General features: G+C 42.2%; 1 protein-coding gene across 2 annotated transcripts in view; it reads left to right on the plus strand.

Annotated features, from left to right (window-relative positions):
* LOC109920459 (apoptosis-inducing factor 3) overlaps positions 1 to 16,253 on the plus strand; it is a 121,933-nt gene that overhangs the window by 91,641 nt on the left and 14,039 nt on the right. For both annotated transcript variants that reach the window (XM_048611544.1, XM_048611545.1), the window contains exons 12-16: positions 1,559 to 1,674; positions 3,431 to 3,502; positions 5,479 to 5,542; positions 6,494 to 6,570; positions 6,925 to 7,042. In XM_048611544.1, coding sequence (XP_048467501.1) covers positions 1,559 to 1,674; positions 3,431 to 3,502; positions 5,479 to 5,542; positions 6,494 to 6,570; positions 6,925 to 7,042 — 447 coding nt within the window. The remainder of the gene's footprint in view (positions 1 to 1,558; positions 1,675 to 3,430; positions 3,503 to 5,478; positions 5,543 to 6,493; positions 6,571 to 6,924; positions 7,043 to 16,253) is intronic.

Raw genomic sequence — 16,253 nt, forward strand, 5'->3', positions numbered from 1 at the left:
TCCCCCTTTTCTGATGAAGGGTCTAGGCCCGAAACGTCAGCCTCTCTGCTCCTATGATGCTGCTTGGCCTGCTGTGTTCATCCAGCCCTGCACCTTGTTGTCTAAGAACAAGACCAAATTGTGTCTAGAAAACAGAATTAAAATGGGGGACAGGGTTGATCTGAAATTGTTGAACTTGTGACAACGCTGTGACTGTAAGAATTTTTTTGTCCTTTATTTTCATTTGAAGAGAGGTTGTAAGGCAAAGGCATAAAGCAGTCTACCAGAACCACTAGAATAAACAGCTCGGGAGGCCTTGGTTTTGTTTAAACAGCCTGAATGAGTGTGGCCAGCTCTCACAGATCAGGATTTCTGGGTTTTTAGGTTTAGCTTTAAGCAGAAGCTATTGGGGTCTCAACAGAGTTGCAAGTTTCAATGAATGTCTCCCAGCTGCTACTCTCTCTGAATTTACTCTTGATGTGTTTTTCCTCCTGGATGGAAGAACTGTGCCTGAATGTTCCTTTTTTTGCCAAGGGTTGTGGTTGTGGGATGTTACTATATTGGAACAGTTAATTAGTAACAGGTATTAGTAAAGTTATTTCTGCTCTGGTCCACAACAGACTCAATGTTGAGTTTACAAGGCTGTAGAGTGGCCAATTAGTGAATGGGGTGCTTTTCCTCAAGTTTGCGTTGATCCTCACTGGAATGTTGCAGCAGGTCAAGGACAGAGATGTGAGTATGAGAGCAAGCTGCTGTACTCAAATGTCAAGCAACCAGGCTCACGCTTGCAAACTGAATGGTGGTGTTTTGCCAAATGGTCACCCAGTCTCCTAACGTACAGGAGATCACATGGTGAGCAGTGAATAGAGTCGGAGAGATTGAAAGAAGTACAAGCAGTGATTCTGTGACATGTGAGAGAGAATGTGTTATTCAGTGAATGGTAACGATCTGGATTCATTGTCAGTAGGGGGGGTGGAAGTTTGGGGAAGTTTGGGAAGTTTGGTGAATTGAAGGTACCTGAGGGAATAAACTTGCAGGATAGAGTAGGGAAGTGAGACTGACAGAGTTGGCACAGACTCAATGGGCCAAATGGCCTCATTCTGTGCCACTATGATGATAGTACCTATTCACATATCCTGTTCAAACCACATCTGCCACCTCTGAGTGCCAATTGCCAACTAATGCTGGAAAGCTTGGTCAGTTTATACTGTGGTCAGTTTATACTGTTGTCTGGCAGCCACTCAATCCTATTTACTCTAGTGGTTCTGGTAGATTGCCTTATGCCTCTGCCTCACAACCTCTCTTCACTGTTTCTCAGTGGATCTTTACAGCCAGCAATGTAAAGACTTCCATCATGTCAGTGCTGGTTTGATTCAGTCCCATGCCTGCAGCACATGTTGTGAAGCCACATTAATCAAAGGCAAGGGAACATCTCAAACCTGGTTAATTCAAAAAGAAACTCAACAAGAGTTCAACTTTAGAATTCAGACACAGTCTTCAGTAAAATACAAGGGAAGTTGAATCTAATAATTGAGGATGAGGGCGGAGATTGCATTACAGAATGGTTTGTTCTCTGCAGGGATGGAAGTAGCGGCCTACCTCACTGATAAAGCCCACTCTGTGTCCGTTGTGGGGATTGAAAACATTCCTTTCAGGAAGGTGCTGGGAGAGAAAGTTGGACGATCAATCATGAAGGTAAGTAATAGTAGGAAAAGGAGATATAATTAGCAACAAGCACACATTGAAGGCACAGGTTAAGCTTGCTTATGGAAAGATGTCTTCATATAGACTGAACCAGACAAGATCCTCAGCAGCGAAAAATATTTTGAAGAATAGACTTTATGCTGTTTTGCTAATAAAATGATTCCCAGTTAATTCTTCATGCCTAAATTGATTTAAAGTGGTGTTGTCGATGGTGGAGGCATGATTCAATGGAAAGAGTGAGATCAGCAGATATATGGGGACACCATTACCTGCCAGTTCCCCTGCAAGCCACTCACTATCATAATCTAGAACTATGTTACTGTTCCTGCACTGGCACTGGGTCAAAATCCTCATTCACTACCACCTCCTCAGTTAGGGATCAGCAGTAAGTGCTGGTCTCGCCAGTGATAACCAGATCCCATGAATAAACTACAAAACAAAAATGATGACCCACCCTTAATAACCAACACTTTTGTGCGATGCTGAGGGAATGCTGTATTATCAGAGGTACCATCTTTCAGACAGGATCTACAATTGAGGCCCTGCAGCCCTCTCATGTGAACATTAAGACTTTTTTTCTGCCTGTTATAGCATAGAAACAGACCCTTTGGCCCAACTCGTCCATGCTCACTAGATTTCCTAAACTGAACTAGTCCCATTTGCCTTTGGCTCATATCCCTCCAAACCTTTCCTATACATATACCCATCCAAGTGCCTTTTAAATGTTGTAATTGTATCAGCCTCCACCATCTCCTCTGGCAGCTTGTTCCATACAAGCACCACCCTCGGAATGAAAATGTTGCCCCTCAGGTCCCTTTTAAATCTTTCCCCTCTCACCTTAAACCTATACCCCTCTAGTTTTGGGGAGGTTATGGCCTAGTGGTATTATTGCTGGACTCTTAGTCCAGACACAGGTAATATTCCAGGGACCTGGGTTCCAATCCTGCCATGGCAGATGGTGGAATTTTTTAGAAGTCTGGAATTAAGAATTGTCTAATGATGACCACTAATCCATTACCGATTGTTGGAAAAACCCAACTGGCTCAGTAATGTCTTGTAGGGAAGGAAACTGCTGTCTTCACCTGGTCTGGACTACATGTGACTCCAGACCCACAACAATGTGGTTGATTCTTCACTGTCCTCTGGGCAATTAGGGATGGGCAATAAAGGCTAGCCTAGCCAGCAATGCCCACATCCCATAAATGAATAGTAAAAGAAACTCCCCCACCCTGGGGAAAAGACCTTGTCTATTCACCTTATCCATTTTCCTCATGATTTTACAAACAATATGGCTAAAACTGATGATCGTGTCATTATCATATTTCTGCTGTGTACAGATTGGTTGCCATGTTTCCCACATTACAGCAGTAATTGATCTGTTGTAAAGCATTTTCGAAGGTCAGGAAAATTGCCGTACCTATACAAGTTGTTTTTTTTCTTTAAGCCTTAAAAACCTACAACAGAAATGTGTAGGGAGTGATGTTTAACACGCACAGTTATGTCATCAACTCCACCGTTAAAATCAGTTCAAAAGCCACAAATCATGCTGTTCCAGAAAACTCTAGGTGAGGTTCAAAGTCATTTTCCAAAAAGAATGTTCTGGAATTATCCAGCAAATGAATGAAGGAAGCACTTAGCTCCCATGATCCATCAGTGAGGGTGACTGGAATGAACCTTCAGGCTGTGAGCGATGATATTACTTATGGATTGATTCTACTCACTGCTGCGTGTGTTTTGTCTGATGCAGATGTTTGAGACCAATCGTGTGAAGTTCTACCTGCAGAATGAGGTCTCAGAGCTACGGGGACAGGATGGAAAGGTACTGAACCATTGCATTAAGATGTTACTGGAGCATTGTCCTCTTAAACAGAGAAATCTAGAAAATAGGAGCAGGACTAAGCCATTCAGCCCTTGGAGACTGCTTCGCCATTCAATACGATCCCGGATGATCAACCAACTCGTTCTTCTGCTTTGTCCCTTCTCTCTTTGTTAGCTGTCCATCATTACAATTAGCATTGTCTCTGTTTACAGTGGTTTATGGTGGTGGGATTGTAGCTCAGGTTGTTGGGTGGGAGACAGCTGTTTCATGGAGCAGTAAAAAAGCTACATAATTCACTGAAATTTGCGTTACAGGTAGACAGGGTGGTTAAAAAGGCATTTAGCACGCTTGCCTTCATTGCTCAGACCTTTGAGAATAGGAGTTGGGACGTCATGTTGAGGTTGACAGGACGTTGGTGAGGCGTCTTTTCGAGTACTGTGTCCAGTTGTGGTCGCCCTCTTAGAGGAGGGATATTATTAAATTGGAAAGGATTCAGAAGAGATTTACCAGGATGTCGCCAGGAATGGAAGGTTTGAGATATAAAAATAGACTGGAAACATAGAACATAGAACATAGAACAGTACAGTACAGTGCAGGCCCTTCGGCCCACGATGTTGTGCCGACCTATTATCCTATTAAGATCAATCTACGCTGCATACCTTACATTTTACTATCCTCCATGTGCCTATCCAAGAGTCACTTAAAAGTCTCTAAAGTGTCTGACTCTACTACCACTGCTGGCAGCGCATTCCACACACCCACCACTTTCTGTGTGAAGAACCTACCTCTGACATCTCCCCTATTCCTTCCTCCAATCACCTTAAAATTATGCCCCCTCGTAATAGTCATTTCTGCCCTGGGAAAAAATCTCTGACTATCCACTCTATCAAGTCACCTCTCATCCTTTTTCGCTCCAATGAAAAAAGCCCTAGCTCCCTCAACCTTTCCTCATAAGACCTGCCCCACCAGTCCAGGCAGCATCCTGGTAAATCTCCTCTGCACCCTCTCTAAAGCTTCCACATTTTTCCTATAATGAGGTGACCAGAACTGAACACAATATTCCATGTGTCGTCTAACCAGAGTTTTCTAGAAAGGCTGAGTGAAGGAGGTCGAGGAGTGGCTCGGTTGAGGTATATAAAATCACGAGGGGCATAGATAAGGTGAATGACAATGGTCTTTTCCCTAGGGTGGGGTGTTCAAGATTAGGGGGCATATTTTTAAGGTGAGAGGAGAAAGATTTAAAAAGGGCATGGGGGCAACTTTTTTTACACAGGGAGTGGTTCATGTGTGGAATGAACTGCCAGAGGAAGTGGTGGATGCAGGTACAGTTGCAATGTTTAAAAGACGTTTGGATAAGTTCACAAATAGGAAACGTTTGGAGGGATATGGCCAAATTCAGGCAGGTGGGACAAGTTTAGTTTGGGATTATGGTTGGTGTGGACTGGTTGGACTGAAGGGCCTGTTTCCGTGCTGTATGAGTCTGTGACTATAACCCTATGGTTCTTTGGGGAGATACGTGAGTCAACACTCTCCTACCTCACCAAGCAGTGATCATGTCACGCAGCATCCCAGGGAAGCAATAGGAAGGTTGGTAGCAGTTGTAAGTCAGGTGCCCGTCAGAGATACTGTGGTTAAGTGTGAAGACCATGGGCAGCTGCAGGAAGGCACAACGTGGCAATGATTGTGTGTGAGCTGGCACTCATCATGACCATGTCAGCACAGGAAGGCACCAGCTTTAAGCTCATGAATAAAGGAGGCACTGGTTACACAGTAGCAGAGATCTGAGAACAGATCAGCCTCACACTCCACGCTATATTCACTGAGCGGGAGGACAAAGGTGGAGTTTGTTGATGACACTGGGTAAGGAGAAAAAGAAACAGAGATCCAAGATTCCCAAAGAAACAAACTTTTCCCTGAAGTGATTTGCTATCATGAACCATCCAACAGCTGACACTTTCTGTTTTATCTCAATCAAGGTGAAAGAAGTTGTTCTGAAAAGTGGGAAGATCCTACGAGCAGATGTTTGTGTAGTTGGAATTGGTAAGCACGTTTCCCAGGGAGCTTCTAACTAAACAGTTTAGATTTTCTGTTTAGTCTTGGTTCAGGATGAGGACAATGAGCTTTCTCCTCCCCCATGGCTGTGCTATGAGCGATGTGTAGTTCTCAGTGTAATATTTTCAACAACCTTCCCCTTTAATGGTGAGAATGCCCTGAGATATACCTGGGACATAAGGTGTATCCACAACTTTGAGGAGGTTGTCTTTAACCTAACCCACCCAATGACAAACTAATGGGTTCTGATTTCCCTTTCCATTCCCTGCAATCAACATAAAATGGGTGATTGACTTGATCTTTTCACATTGATACAGGTTTTGTTACACTATAATAACCCCAATGAAATGCTCTTGGGATAGTCTTATGCTGACTACAGGAGACAATCAGTGGAAGGGTCTCACTATGATGAAGAGGCAGTGAACAGACTGCCATGCCTGACAGATACTAGTGAAAAGCACTTGCTAATGATTAAAATGATTTTGAAGTGTCCAGTTTGTCTTTTTGGGTTCTCTAAAATCAGTTAAAGGCTTGAAATGGCCAGGCATTTGAAATATAGTTAATTAAATTGGAGTGTGGGCAGTTGTAATGTACATTACTGCATCATCTGTGTCTGCGTGGAGTTTGCACCTTCTTCCCACACCTGTGTGGGTTTCCTCTGGGTGCTCTGGTTTCCTTCCACACTCCAAAGATGTGCAGCTTGAGTGGATTGGCTGTGCTAAATTGCCCATAGTGTTCAGGGATGTGTAGGCTAGGTGGACTAGCCATGGGAAATGCAGGGATAGGCCGGGGTGTGTGGGTCTATATGGGATGCTCTTTAGAGAATCGTTGTGCACTTGTTGGGCCACATGGCCTGCTTCCACACTGTAGGGATTCTATGATTCTATGATCTCAGCCAAGGATGCCCCATGGATCATGCTTCTTAATCTTCTCCTGTAGGTGTAGTTCCAGCTACTTCATTCCTAAAACAGAGTGGCATCAACATGGATTCTAAAGGCTTTCTTCCTGTCAATAAGGTAATGTGCATACCACAAAGAACGGTCTTGAGTATTGTTACATATTTGTGTCCTAACACTCCAAGGATTGCAGTGTTGGAAAAGGCAGCAGTTCACCATCAAGGTAGTCAGAGATGAACCAGGTACACCCACATTCCGTGAAAAAAATAAATAAAACAAAATCAAGCAGTTCCATTAAGGATGAAGCCTCACCACCTTCTCCAGGTGACTAGGGATGGGAAATAAAAGTCACTTTGCCAATGATTTACACCTCCTTATAATTCACTAAAATGACTTGTCTACAAGTTAGCATTGTACTATAGGAAACTGGAAAAGAAGATGACAAACTTTCAAATTTTTCTCTTGTCCCCGCAGCTCATGCAAACAAATGTGCCTGGGGTCTTTGCCGCTGGTGATGTTGTCACTTTCCCACTGGCCTTTCGCAACAATAAGAAGGTGAATGTGGGTCACTGGCAGATGGCACATATGCATGGTAAGTGGCACTTCCCTGCTGGCATTACTGGGCAGGAGGGCAGTGAGACCTTTCTGCATCTCAGTGCTGTGGGTGGTATCGGTCCACAATTATCAGCAAGGAGCTTCACATTCAATTGCTAACCAGAACATTTGTAGAAAGGGTTAACAACACCATTCACAGCTGCGTGAATGAAGATCCTACACAGAATTATTGTTTTGATATTCTTGTGATTTTCCCATTAGGAAAAGATGCAAGAGGATGGCTCATAATTCTGCAAGGATTCTTCCTGCCATAACCTTGAGAGAAGGTCAGCAGGTCTTTGGGAATCCTGCTGATGTCCAATCAAGGTTGGAGTGGAAGATGAGGAAGAAAATAATTTCTTGTGCAATCTAAATGCAGCATGAATGAAGTACATGGATTCCATGGACTTCAAAATTTCTGATGGGTTTATTTATAGCTCAGCCTGCACAGAGACTAAAGAGTAATATCCTTTGGATGCTACAACACAGAGTGACTCTGGTCATGTGATGACATCCAGGCTCATCTGCATATTGAGTTTCTTAAAGGAACATCACTCATAATATATTGAGGAGAAGCTGTACAGAATTTCTGACCCAGTAACACATAGTGATTGAGAATGGAGTGAATAAGATGGCAGTGAGAAGGAGGGTAATTTTTCTGCCTGTCACTAATCTAAAAGACTGGGTTGTTCATTATAGAAGTGGTCATGCTTTCATAGCATTCATTCCCGCTGCTTTGGCTCCCGGATATGTCACTGTCATTGCTAAACAAGCAATGCATTGCAGTGGGACACTTGACCTTACAGCCCAAATTCTGAATGGGGAAGATTACCATATCCGATCATGTACTTCTCCTAATGAAGCTAGTCCTTAGTCAGAGAAAGTAGGGAGGTCAGAAGGAGATAAAATACTCAAAACAGTGTAAGGAAATGGATATTGTCACTTCTAAGGGAAGTGACATAAAATGACAAGTGACTGGAAGATTGGTCACATGTTTGTGAATTAGATGGGGGTGCTCTACAAAGCTATCACCTAATCACTATTTGATGTTCTCTATATCAAGGAGACGGTGCCATAAGCAAGCTGTTGAGTATATTAAAGCCACTATACTAAAAGCTCTGACAGCTCTCATGCTGTCTCTCCAGGGATCTGTTTTCAATACAGATTCCAGTATCTGCAGTAATTTGCTCCTAAGGTGAGCATACTACATTGAAAGCAACACAAGTAAATCACTGTTTTACCTGGAGGGAATGCTTGAGACCCTGCACAGTGGGAAAAGAGGAGAACAATACAGGGGCAGGCATTACATCTGCATGGGAAGGTGCCATGGGTAGGAGAGAAGGCATGTTGTGGGTGATGATAAAATGAAGTCATGTGTCACAGAGGTAACAATCCCTTCAAAATGCTGAAAGGTGGGAAGAGGGAAACTCGGTGAGTGCATCATGCTGGAGGTGCCAGAGGATGATCCGTTGAATGGAGAAGTTGGTGGTGCAGAAAGTAAGGATAAGGAGAACCTTACTGTGGCTTTCGGGATGGACTAGAAAAGGTGAGAACAGAAGTGCAGGCAGGAGTGGACATTGCTTCTGTCAACCACGATTGGGCAACATGATTGAAGTGTATAAGATCTTAAGTGGTCTTCACAAGTTCAGCACAGAAAGGATGTTTCCTCTTGTGGGTCAGTCCAGGATTAGGGGGCATTTTTTAAAATTAAGAGTCACTCTTTCAGGACAGAGATGAGGGGAATTTCTCTCAGAAGGTTGCATGACTTTGGAATTCCCTGCCTCAGAAGGCAGGGTCATTAAATATTTTTAAGACAAGAGGTAAATAGATCCTTGTTAGGCGTGGGAGTCAGAGGTTGTTGGAAGTAGATAGGAATGTCAAATTCAAAACACAAACAAATCAGCCATGATCTTATTGAATGGTGAAACAAACTCAAGGGGCCGAATGGTCCCTTTCTGCTCCTATTTGGAATGTCCGTATATATGATGGGCTAGCATCCTCAGTTAAGGAGAAAGAAAGATTGATTGCAAACACTGATATAGATAATTCATTTAGGATCTGGTAAGGGGAAATGAACCAGAGAAAGGTAAGGGAAGGAACCACAGGGTAATATCTTAGCAACAGCATTCATTTAAAATGAAGGTTGAAAAAGATGTAACACAAAGACTAATGTAATAGATTAGAAATAAAGCTAATTTTGAACATATGAGAATGGAACTTCAGATGAAAAATTGGAGGAGGATGTTAACAGAGAGAGAAAATTGGAAAATTTGAAATCAGTGATTAACAGAGTTCAGGAGAATTGTATTTGGCTTGAAAACCAAACACTAAAACAAGCTCTCCAATGATGAAACCCATGGATGAATAAGGGAGATAAGGACAAAATTGAAACTGAAGAAGATGGCACACAATAACTACACAGACAATAAAGGAGGATGACAAATAGGCAATATGAAGAGATTAGAAAAGAGGTCAAGAAGTAATTGAGAAAGCAAAGTGGAACTAGAAAATGTAATTATTAAGCAATATAAAAAGAAATAGTAAAATATTTATAAGCATCTGAATAATGTGCAACAGCTGTAGTCCGAGTAATGATGGTCTATACAAAGATTATATTTATTAAAGAGTAATGTTAGCAGGGTGATAACTGTAAGCAATTATACAACTCAGTCACTATGGAATTGCAAACTGATTGGTAAGGTGGGTGATTCAAACACTCAGAATTCTAAAGGTCATTCAATTCTGCTTTGATTACATACCCAGTGGCCTTGCCCCGAATGATATTCTACTGCTAATTATCCGTTATCTGTAAGTGTCTGGCTCTTGCAGCTACAAGTTCAGTTTGTTGCTAAACACTAAGCTGCAAACTCAGCTGGATATCACCAAGATGTTTGAATATGATGTTAGCAGGCTGGGCAGGATGGGAAAATTGTCAACATTCACAAAGCAGAGATCTGGAATCTTCCTTGTCTATAAAAATTCACAGGTCACACAGAACTGGCTTCAGCTGATTAAGGAGCAGTGTTCAGAAAGCTTGTGATTCTAAGTAAATCTGTTGGATTATAACCTGGTGTTGGGTGACTTCTGACCTTGTCCACCCCAGTCCAACACCGGCACCTCCACACCTTGTCTGTAAAACTGGGCTCTGTGCTGGATATATTTACAGAGAGAGTGATCAGGAAACACATTCTTAATTGGCTAATATTTCACAAGGACTGCAGTCTGACACCCCCTCCAAATGATTTGATTTATTATTGTCACATGTACCAAGACACAGTGGAAAGTATTATTTTGTGTGCTAACCAGACAAATCATTCCTTACATAAGTACATCAATGCTTTAGAACAGAATGCAGAATATAGTGTTGCAGCTACAGAGAAGGTGCAGAGAAAGATCAACTCTAATATAGGAGATGTCCATTCATAATGTTGATAACAGCAAGGAAGAAGCTGTTCTTCAATCTGTTCATACATGTTTTCAAACTTTTGCATCTTCTGCCCGACAGAAGAGGGTGGAAGAGAGTACAAGTGGGGTGGGAGGGGTCTTTGATTATATTGGCTGCTTTCCTGGAGCAACAGGAAGTATAGATGGAGCCAGTGGAAGGAAGGCTGGTTTGTGTGATGGACTGGGCTGCGTTCACAACTCTCTGTAATTTCTCACAGTCTCAAGCAGAGCATTTGCCATACCAACCTGCGATGCATCCAGATAAGATGCTTTCTGTGGTGTATTTATAAAAATTGGTAAGAGTCATCATGGACATGCCAAATTTCCTCAGCCTTCTGGGGAAGTAGAGAAATTGGTGTGCTTCCTTGACCATAGCATTGACATGAGATGGACTAGGATAGATTGTTGGTGATCGTCACTCCCAGGAACTTGAAGCTTTTGACCAGATGAGTCAGTTTTTGTCCAATGTGTGCAGGAGGGTTTCCTGACACAGTATGTAGATAGGCCAACAAGAGGCGAGGCCACATTGGATTTGGTACTGGGTAATGAACCAGGCCAGGTGTTAGATTTGGAGGTAGGAGAGCATTTTGGTGATAGTGACCACAATTCGGTTACGTTTACTTTAGTGATGGAAAGGGATCGGTATATAAAGCAGGGCAAGAGTTATAGCTGGGGAAAAGGCAACTATGAGGCAATGAGGCAAGATTTAGGATGCATAGGATGGAGAAGGAAACTGCAGGGGCTGGGCACAATTGAAATGTGGAGCTTGTTCATGGAACAGCTACTGCGTGTCCTTGAGAAGTATGTACCTGTCAGGCAGGGAGGAAGTGGTCGAGCGAGGGAACTGTGGTTTACTAAAGAAGTTGAATTTCTTGTCAAGAGGAAGAAGGAGGCTTATGTAGAGATGAGGCGTGAAGGCTCAGTGAGGGCGCTTGAGAGTTACAAGTTAGTCAGGAAGGACCTAAAGAGAGAGCTAAGAAGAGCCAGGAGGGGACATGAGAAGTCTTTAGCAGGTAGGATCAAGGAAAACCCTAAAGCTTTCTATAGGTATGTCAGGAATAAAAGAATGACTAGAGTAAGATTGGGGCCGGTCAAGGACAGTAGTGGGAAGTTGTGCGTGGAGTCCGAAGAGATAGGAGAGGTGCTAAATGAATATTTTTCGTCAGTGTTCACACAGGAAAAAGACAATGTAGTCGAGGAGAATACTGAGATACAGTCTATTAGACTAGATGGGATTGAGGTTCATAAGGAGGAGGTGTTAGCAATTCTGGAAGGTGTGAAAATAGATAAGTCCCCTGGGCCGGATGGGATTTATCCTAGGATTCTCTGGGAAGCTAGAGAGGAGATTGCAGAGCCTTTGGCTTTGATCTTTATGTCATCATTGTCTTCAGGAATAGTGCCAGAAGACTGGAGACTAGCAAATGTTGTCCCCTTGTTCAAGAAGGGGAGTAGAGACAACCCTGGTAATTATAGACCAGTGAGCCTTACTTCGGTTGTGGGTAAAGTGTTGGAAAGGATTATAAGAGATAGGATTTATAATCATCTAGAAAGGAATAATTTGATTAGGGATAGTCAACACGGTTTTGTGAAAGGTAGGTCGTGCCTCACAAACCTTATTGAGTTCTTCGAGAAGGTGACCAAACAGGTGGATGAGGGTAAAGCGGTTGATGTGGTGTATTTGGATTTCAGTAAAGCATTTGATAAGGTTCCCCATGGTAGGCTATTGCAGGAAATACGGAGGCATGGGATTGAGGGTGATTTAGCGGTTTGGATCAGAAATTGGCTAGCTGTAAGAAGACAGAGGGTGGTGGTTGATGGGAAATGTTCATCCTGGAGTTCAGTTACTAGTGGTGTACCTCAAGGATCTGTTTTGGGGCCACTGCTGTTTGTCATTTTTATAAATGACCTGGATGAGGGCGTAGAAGGATGGGTTAGTAAATTTGCGGATGACACCAAAGTCGGTGGAGTTGTGGATAGTGTGGAAGGATGTTGCAGGTTACAGAGGGACATAGATAAGCTGCAAAGCTGGGCTGAGAGGTGGCAAATGGAGTTTAATGCGGAAAAGTGTGAGGTGATTCACTTTGGAAGGAGTAACAGGAATACAGAGTACTGGGCTAATGGTAAGATTCTTGGTAGTGTGGATGAGCAGAAAGATCTCGGTGTCCAAGTGCATAGATCACTGAAAGTTGCCACCCAGGTTGATAGCGTTGTTAAGAAGGCGTACAGTATGTTAGGTTTTATTGGTAGAGGGATTGAGTTTCGGAGCCATGAGGTCATGCTGCAGCTGTACAAAACTCTGGTGCGGCCGCACTTGGAGTATTGCGTACAGTTCTGGTCACCGCATTAGAGGTGGAAAGGGTGCAGAGGAGATTTACCAGGATGTTATGGAGGGAAGGTCTTATGAGGAAAGGCTGAGGGTTTTGAGGCTGTTTTCGTTAGAGAGAAGAAGGTTAAGAGGTGACTTGATAGAGACATACAAGATCATCAGAGGATTAGATAGGGTGGACAGTGGGAGCCTTTTTCCTCGGATGGTGATGGCTAGCACGAGGGGGCATAGCTTTAAATTGAGGGGTGATAGATATAGGACAGATGTCAGAGGTAGGTTCTTTACTCAGAGAGTAGTAAGGGCGTGGAATGCCCTGCCTGCAAAAATAGTAGACTCGCCCACTTTAAGGGCATTTAAATGGTCATTGGATAAACATATGGAATAGTTTAGGTTAGATGGGCTTCAGATTGGTTTCACAGGTCGGTGCAACATCGAGGGCCGAAGGGCCTGTACTGCGCTGTAATGTTCTATGTTCTATGTTCTATCTCCACCTCAGCACCATTGATACAGACAGGGGCGTGTCCTCCACTCCGCTTCCTGAATTCGATGACCAGCTCCTTTGTTTTGCTGACATTGAGGGAGAGATTGTTGTCTTTATACCATGCCACCATTAAGCAGTCCATCTCCTTCTTGTACTCTTTCTCGCCATTGTTTGAGGTATGATTCACTATGGTCGTGCCATCAGCAAAGTTGTAAATAGAGTTAGAGCTAAATTTGGCCACATAGTCGTGATTGTATAAGGAGTATAGTATGGAGGCTGAGCACATAGCCTTGTGGGGCAGCAACATAACTGGGGAGTAAATGTGAAGTCTAACGGCCTTTTATAGTGCCCAGTTACACACCAGTAAAGGGACAGATGTCTTTTTGAAATCCATAAAAGCATTGTGCCAACAGTATATAACTCAGGTTAGAACTAATTCAAATTTAGATCTAATGAGACTGAATGTTGTTTAAATTCTCATGATTTGAGCTGACCCTGGTCAATAAAAGATTTCAAAAGCTGCCTCTCTGGTGTAAAAAAAAGTTCTCTTTGGTAAGAAAGCAAAACTGCTCCAACTTGCAAAAGTCACGTAGTCTCCTGGAGGGACAATCAGACAGACTAAGTCTGTCAAATGTAATTGACTAGAAATGAAGGCAATTGACCTGAAAATGAAGACTACAAGTGCAGGAAACCTGATGTAAAAAAAACAAAATTCATTGACTGGATTGGCAGGGGAGCCGAGGGTACAGGCTGGAAAATCGAGTTAACCCGTAATTAGATCGGTCATGATCGAATAATAGAGCAAACTCAAAAAGCTGCCCTTTAGAGCCATCAGAGAAGGGAAGGACTGGTCTCAGCTCTCCATACCAACCATCAGCTGGTAGTGCTTACTTCTGCAAACATAAGAGTGGAGCCACTGAGGGGAAACACAGACTAAACTCACAAGCAGTAGCCACAAAATGGCAGTATTTTTAAATAGTTTGTTTTGATATCGATCAGGGAGACAAACAAGGTGGTTCTAATATTAAAAGAAAAGTTCAATAAAGTATAAAGACATTTCAGATAGAAAGAGAAGGGAGATAATTGACACATTAATTGGCTCCCTTCTTTGTTTTAAGGCCCTCTTAGTCAGTCACAATGAATATCTCATTTTTAGCGTGCAGCTATCGCACTTCAATTAAACTTAGTTAATCAAAAATGTAAGAGAGAACAATTCTAATGTGCTCTTGAGTGTAAAAAAAGACAAATAATGAAAAAAGCAACATCAAATACACAGACGAAAGGTAAGGAGCTCACAAAGAAGAGTGGTGGGGTATCTGATACAAAGATGATGATGAAAGCACGTGCTGATTACAGATTTTTAAAGTCTGAGTTACAAGAGTGATTTGGTTTGATTTATTATTGTCACATACCAAGATACAATGAAAAGTATTGTTTTGCATGCTAACCAGACAAAATATACCTTACATAAGTACATCAGGGTAACAGAACAGAATGCAGAATATAATGTTACAGTTACAGAGAAGGTGCAGAGAAAAATCCACTCTAATATATAAGAGATCCCTTCATAATGTTGATGATAGCAGGGAAGAAGCTATTCTTCAAGTGAACCTTGAGTCCAAATGTTTAGCTGGTGACTGGTTTCTTCTGTAATGGAGAAGCTGCAGATATCCTGGCGTTTTCAGTGAATCACTTTTATCGCACTTTATTGACTAGTTTCTGAGCTTGAAGGCGATAAAGAGAGAAAAGAGCTTCCAGTATTGTTGTTGTTATATGTCCATATTGCTTTCTCGCCCTGCTTTGTTACTCAAAACAAGCTACTGAAATGTAGCCTGTTTGTATATCCCAGACACTAGTTCCATTGTCTTTTCTCTTTTAATTTTTTTTATGGGAGATGGATGTCGCTGATGTGGCCTGCATTTATTGCCCATCCCAAATTGCTGCTTTAACTGCATGGATCGTTAGGGCCATTTGAGAGTCAACCCTTTGCTGTGGGACTATAATCAACCACATTGTTGTGTGTCTGGATTGATGTGTAGGCCAGACCAGGTGGATACAGCAAATTTCCTTCCCTAAAGGTCATTGGCGAACCAGATGAGTTTTTATGACAATCAACAGCACTATTGCAATTGACGGTTGCTAGTAGGCTAGCTTTGTTATTCCAGATTTTATTAAATTCAAATTTAAACCATCTGCTATAGTGCAATTCAAACCCATATCCCCAGAGTATTAACCTGGGACTTTGGGATTACCAGTGCACCTCCTCCTCAGTTTCAAACTGAACATTCCACAGATAACCTTTCACCTCCAAGTTACATTGTAAGGGTGAGTAAAATAAATGATGCAAATTTCTTAAAGCTTCAGAGTTTCAGTGTTTCTTGATTAAAATATTGGGATTATACCAAATTGGACAATGTAGTGGACACAAAGGGAAAAAGGTAACAATGTACCAGAAGACATTAATAAACTTGCAGATTGAGTGTTTAATTGACAAATTCATTTCAGTATGCATGCACGAGAGGGGGAGCCAGTTAGCTTAGGCAGCAATCATGTGGTTCAGAATCATGCCAACAGTGTAGGTTCAATTCCCATTCCAGCTGAGGTAGTCACTGTGCCCCTTGGAATGAAAGACAATGACAAACCACTGATTAAAAAGTTGTCAAAGAAAATTGCTCAAAATGAATCATCAGCAGACAATGAACCAAAGGACCAGACTTCGAAAAGAGAACCCATAGAATGGAAGAGAATACATGTGAGAAGGTACATTTTTGTTGGAAGAATTAAAAGACAATATATTGTTGGATAATAACTGTCTGAATAGGATACAAGAATACAAATGACCTAGATATTAGAAAAAACATGAAAGTAAGCAGCAGAGGGTAATAAATTCATAACAAAGAAAACCAAGAACTGAGGTTAATTTCTAAATAGGTTTGAAAAGTATGAAAATCATGCTAA

Source organism: Rhincodon typus, chromosome 24 (genome assembly GCF_021869965.1).
Source record: "Rhincodon typus isolate 14 chromosome 24, sRhiTyp1.1, whole genome shotgun sequence".
Taxonomy (NCBI): Eukaryota; Metazoa; Chordata; class Chondrichthyes; order Orectolobiformes; family Rhincodontidae; genus Rhincodon; species Rhincodon typus.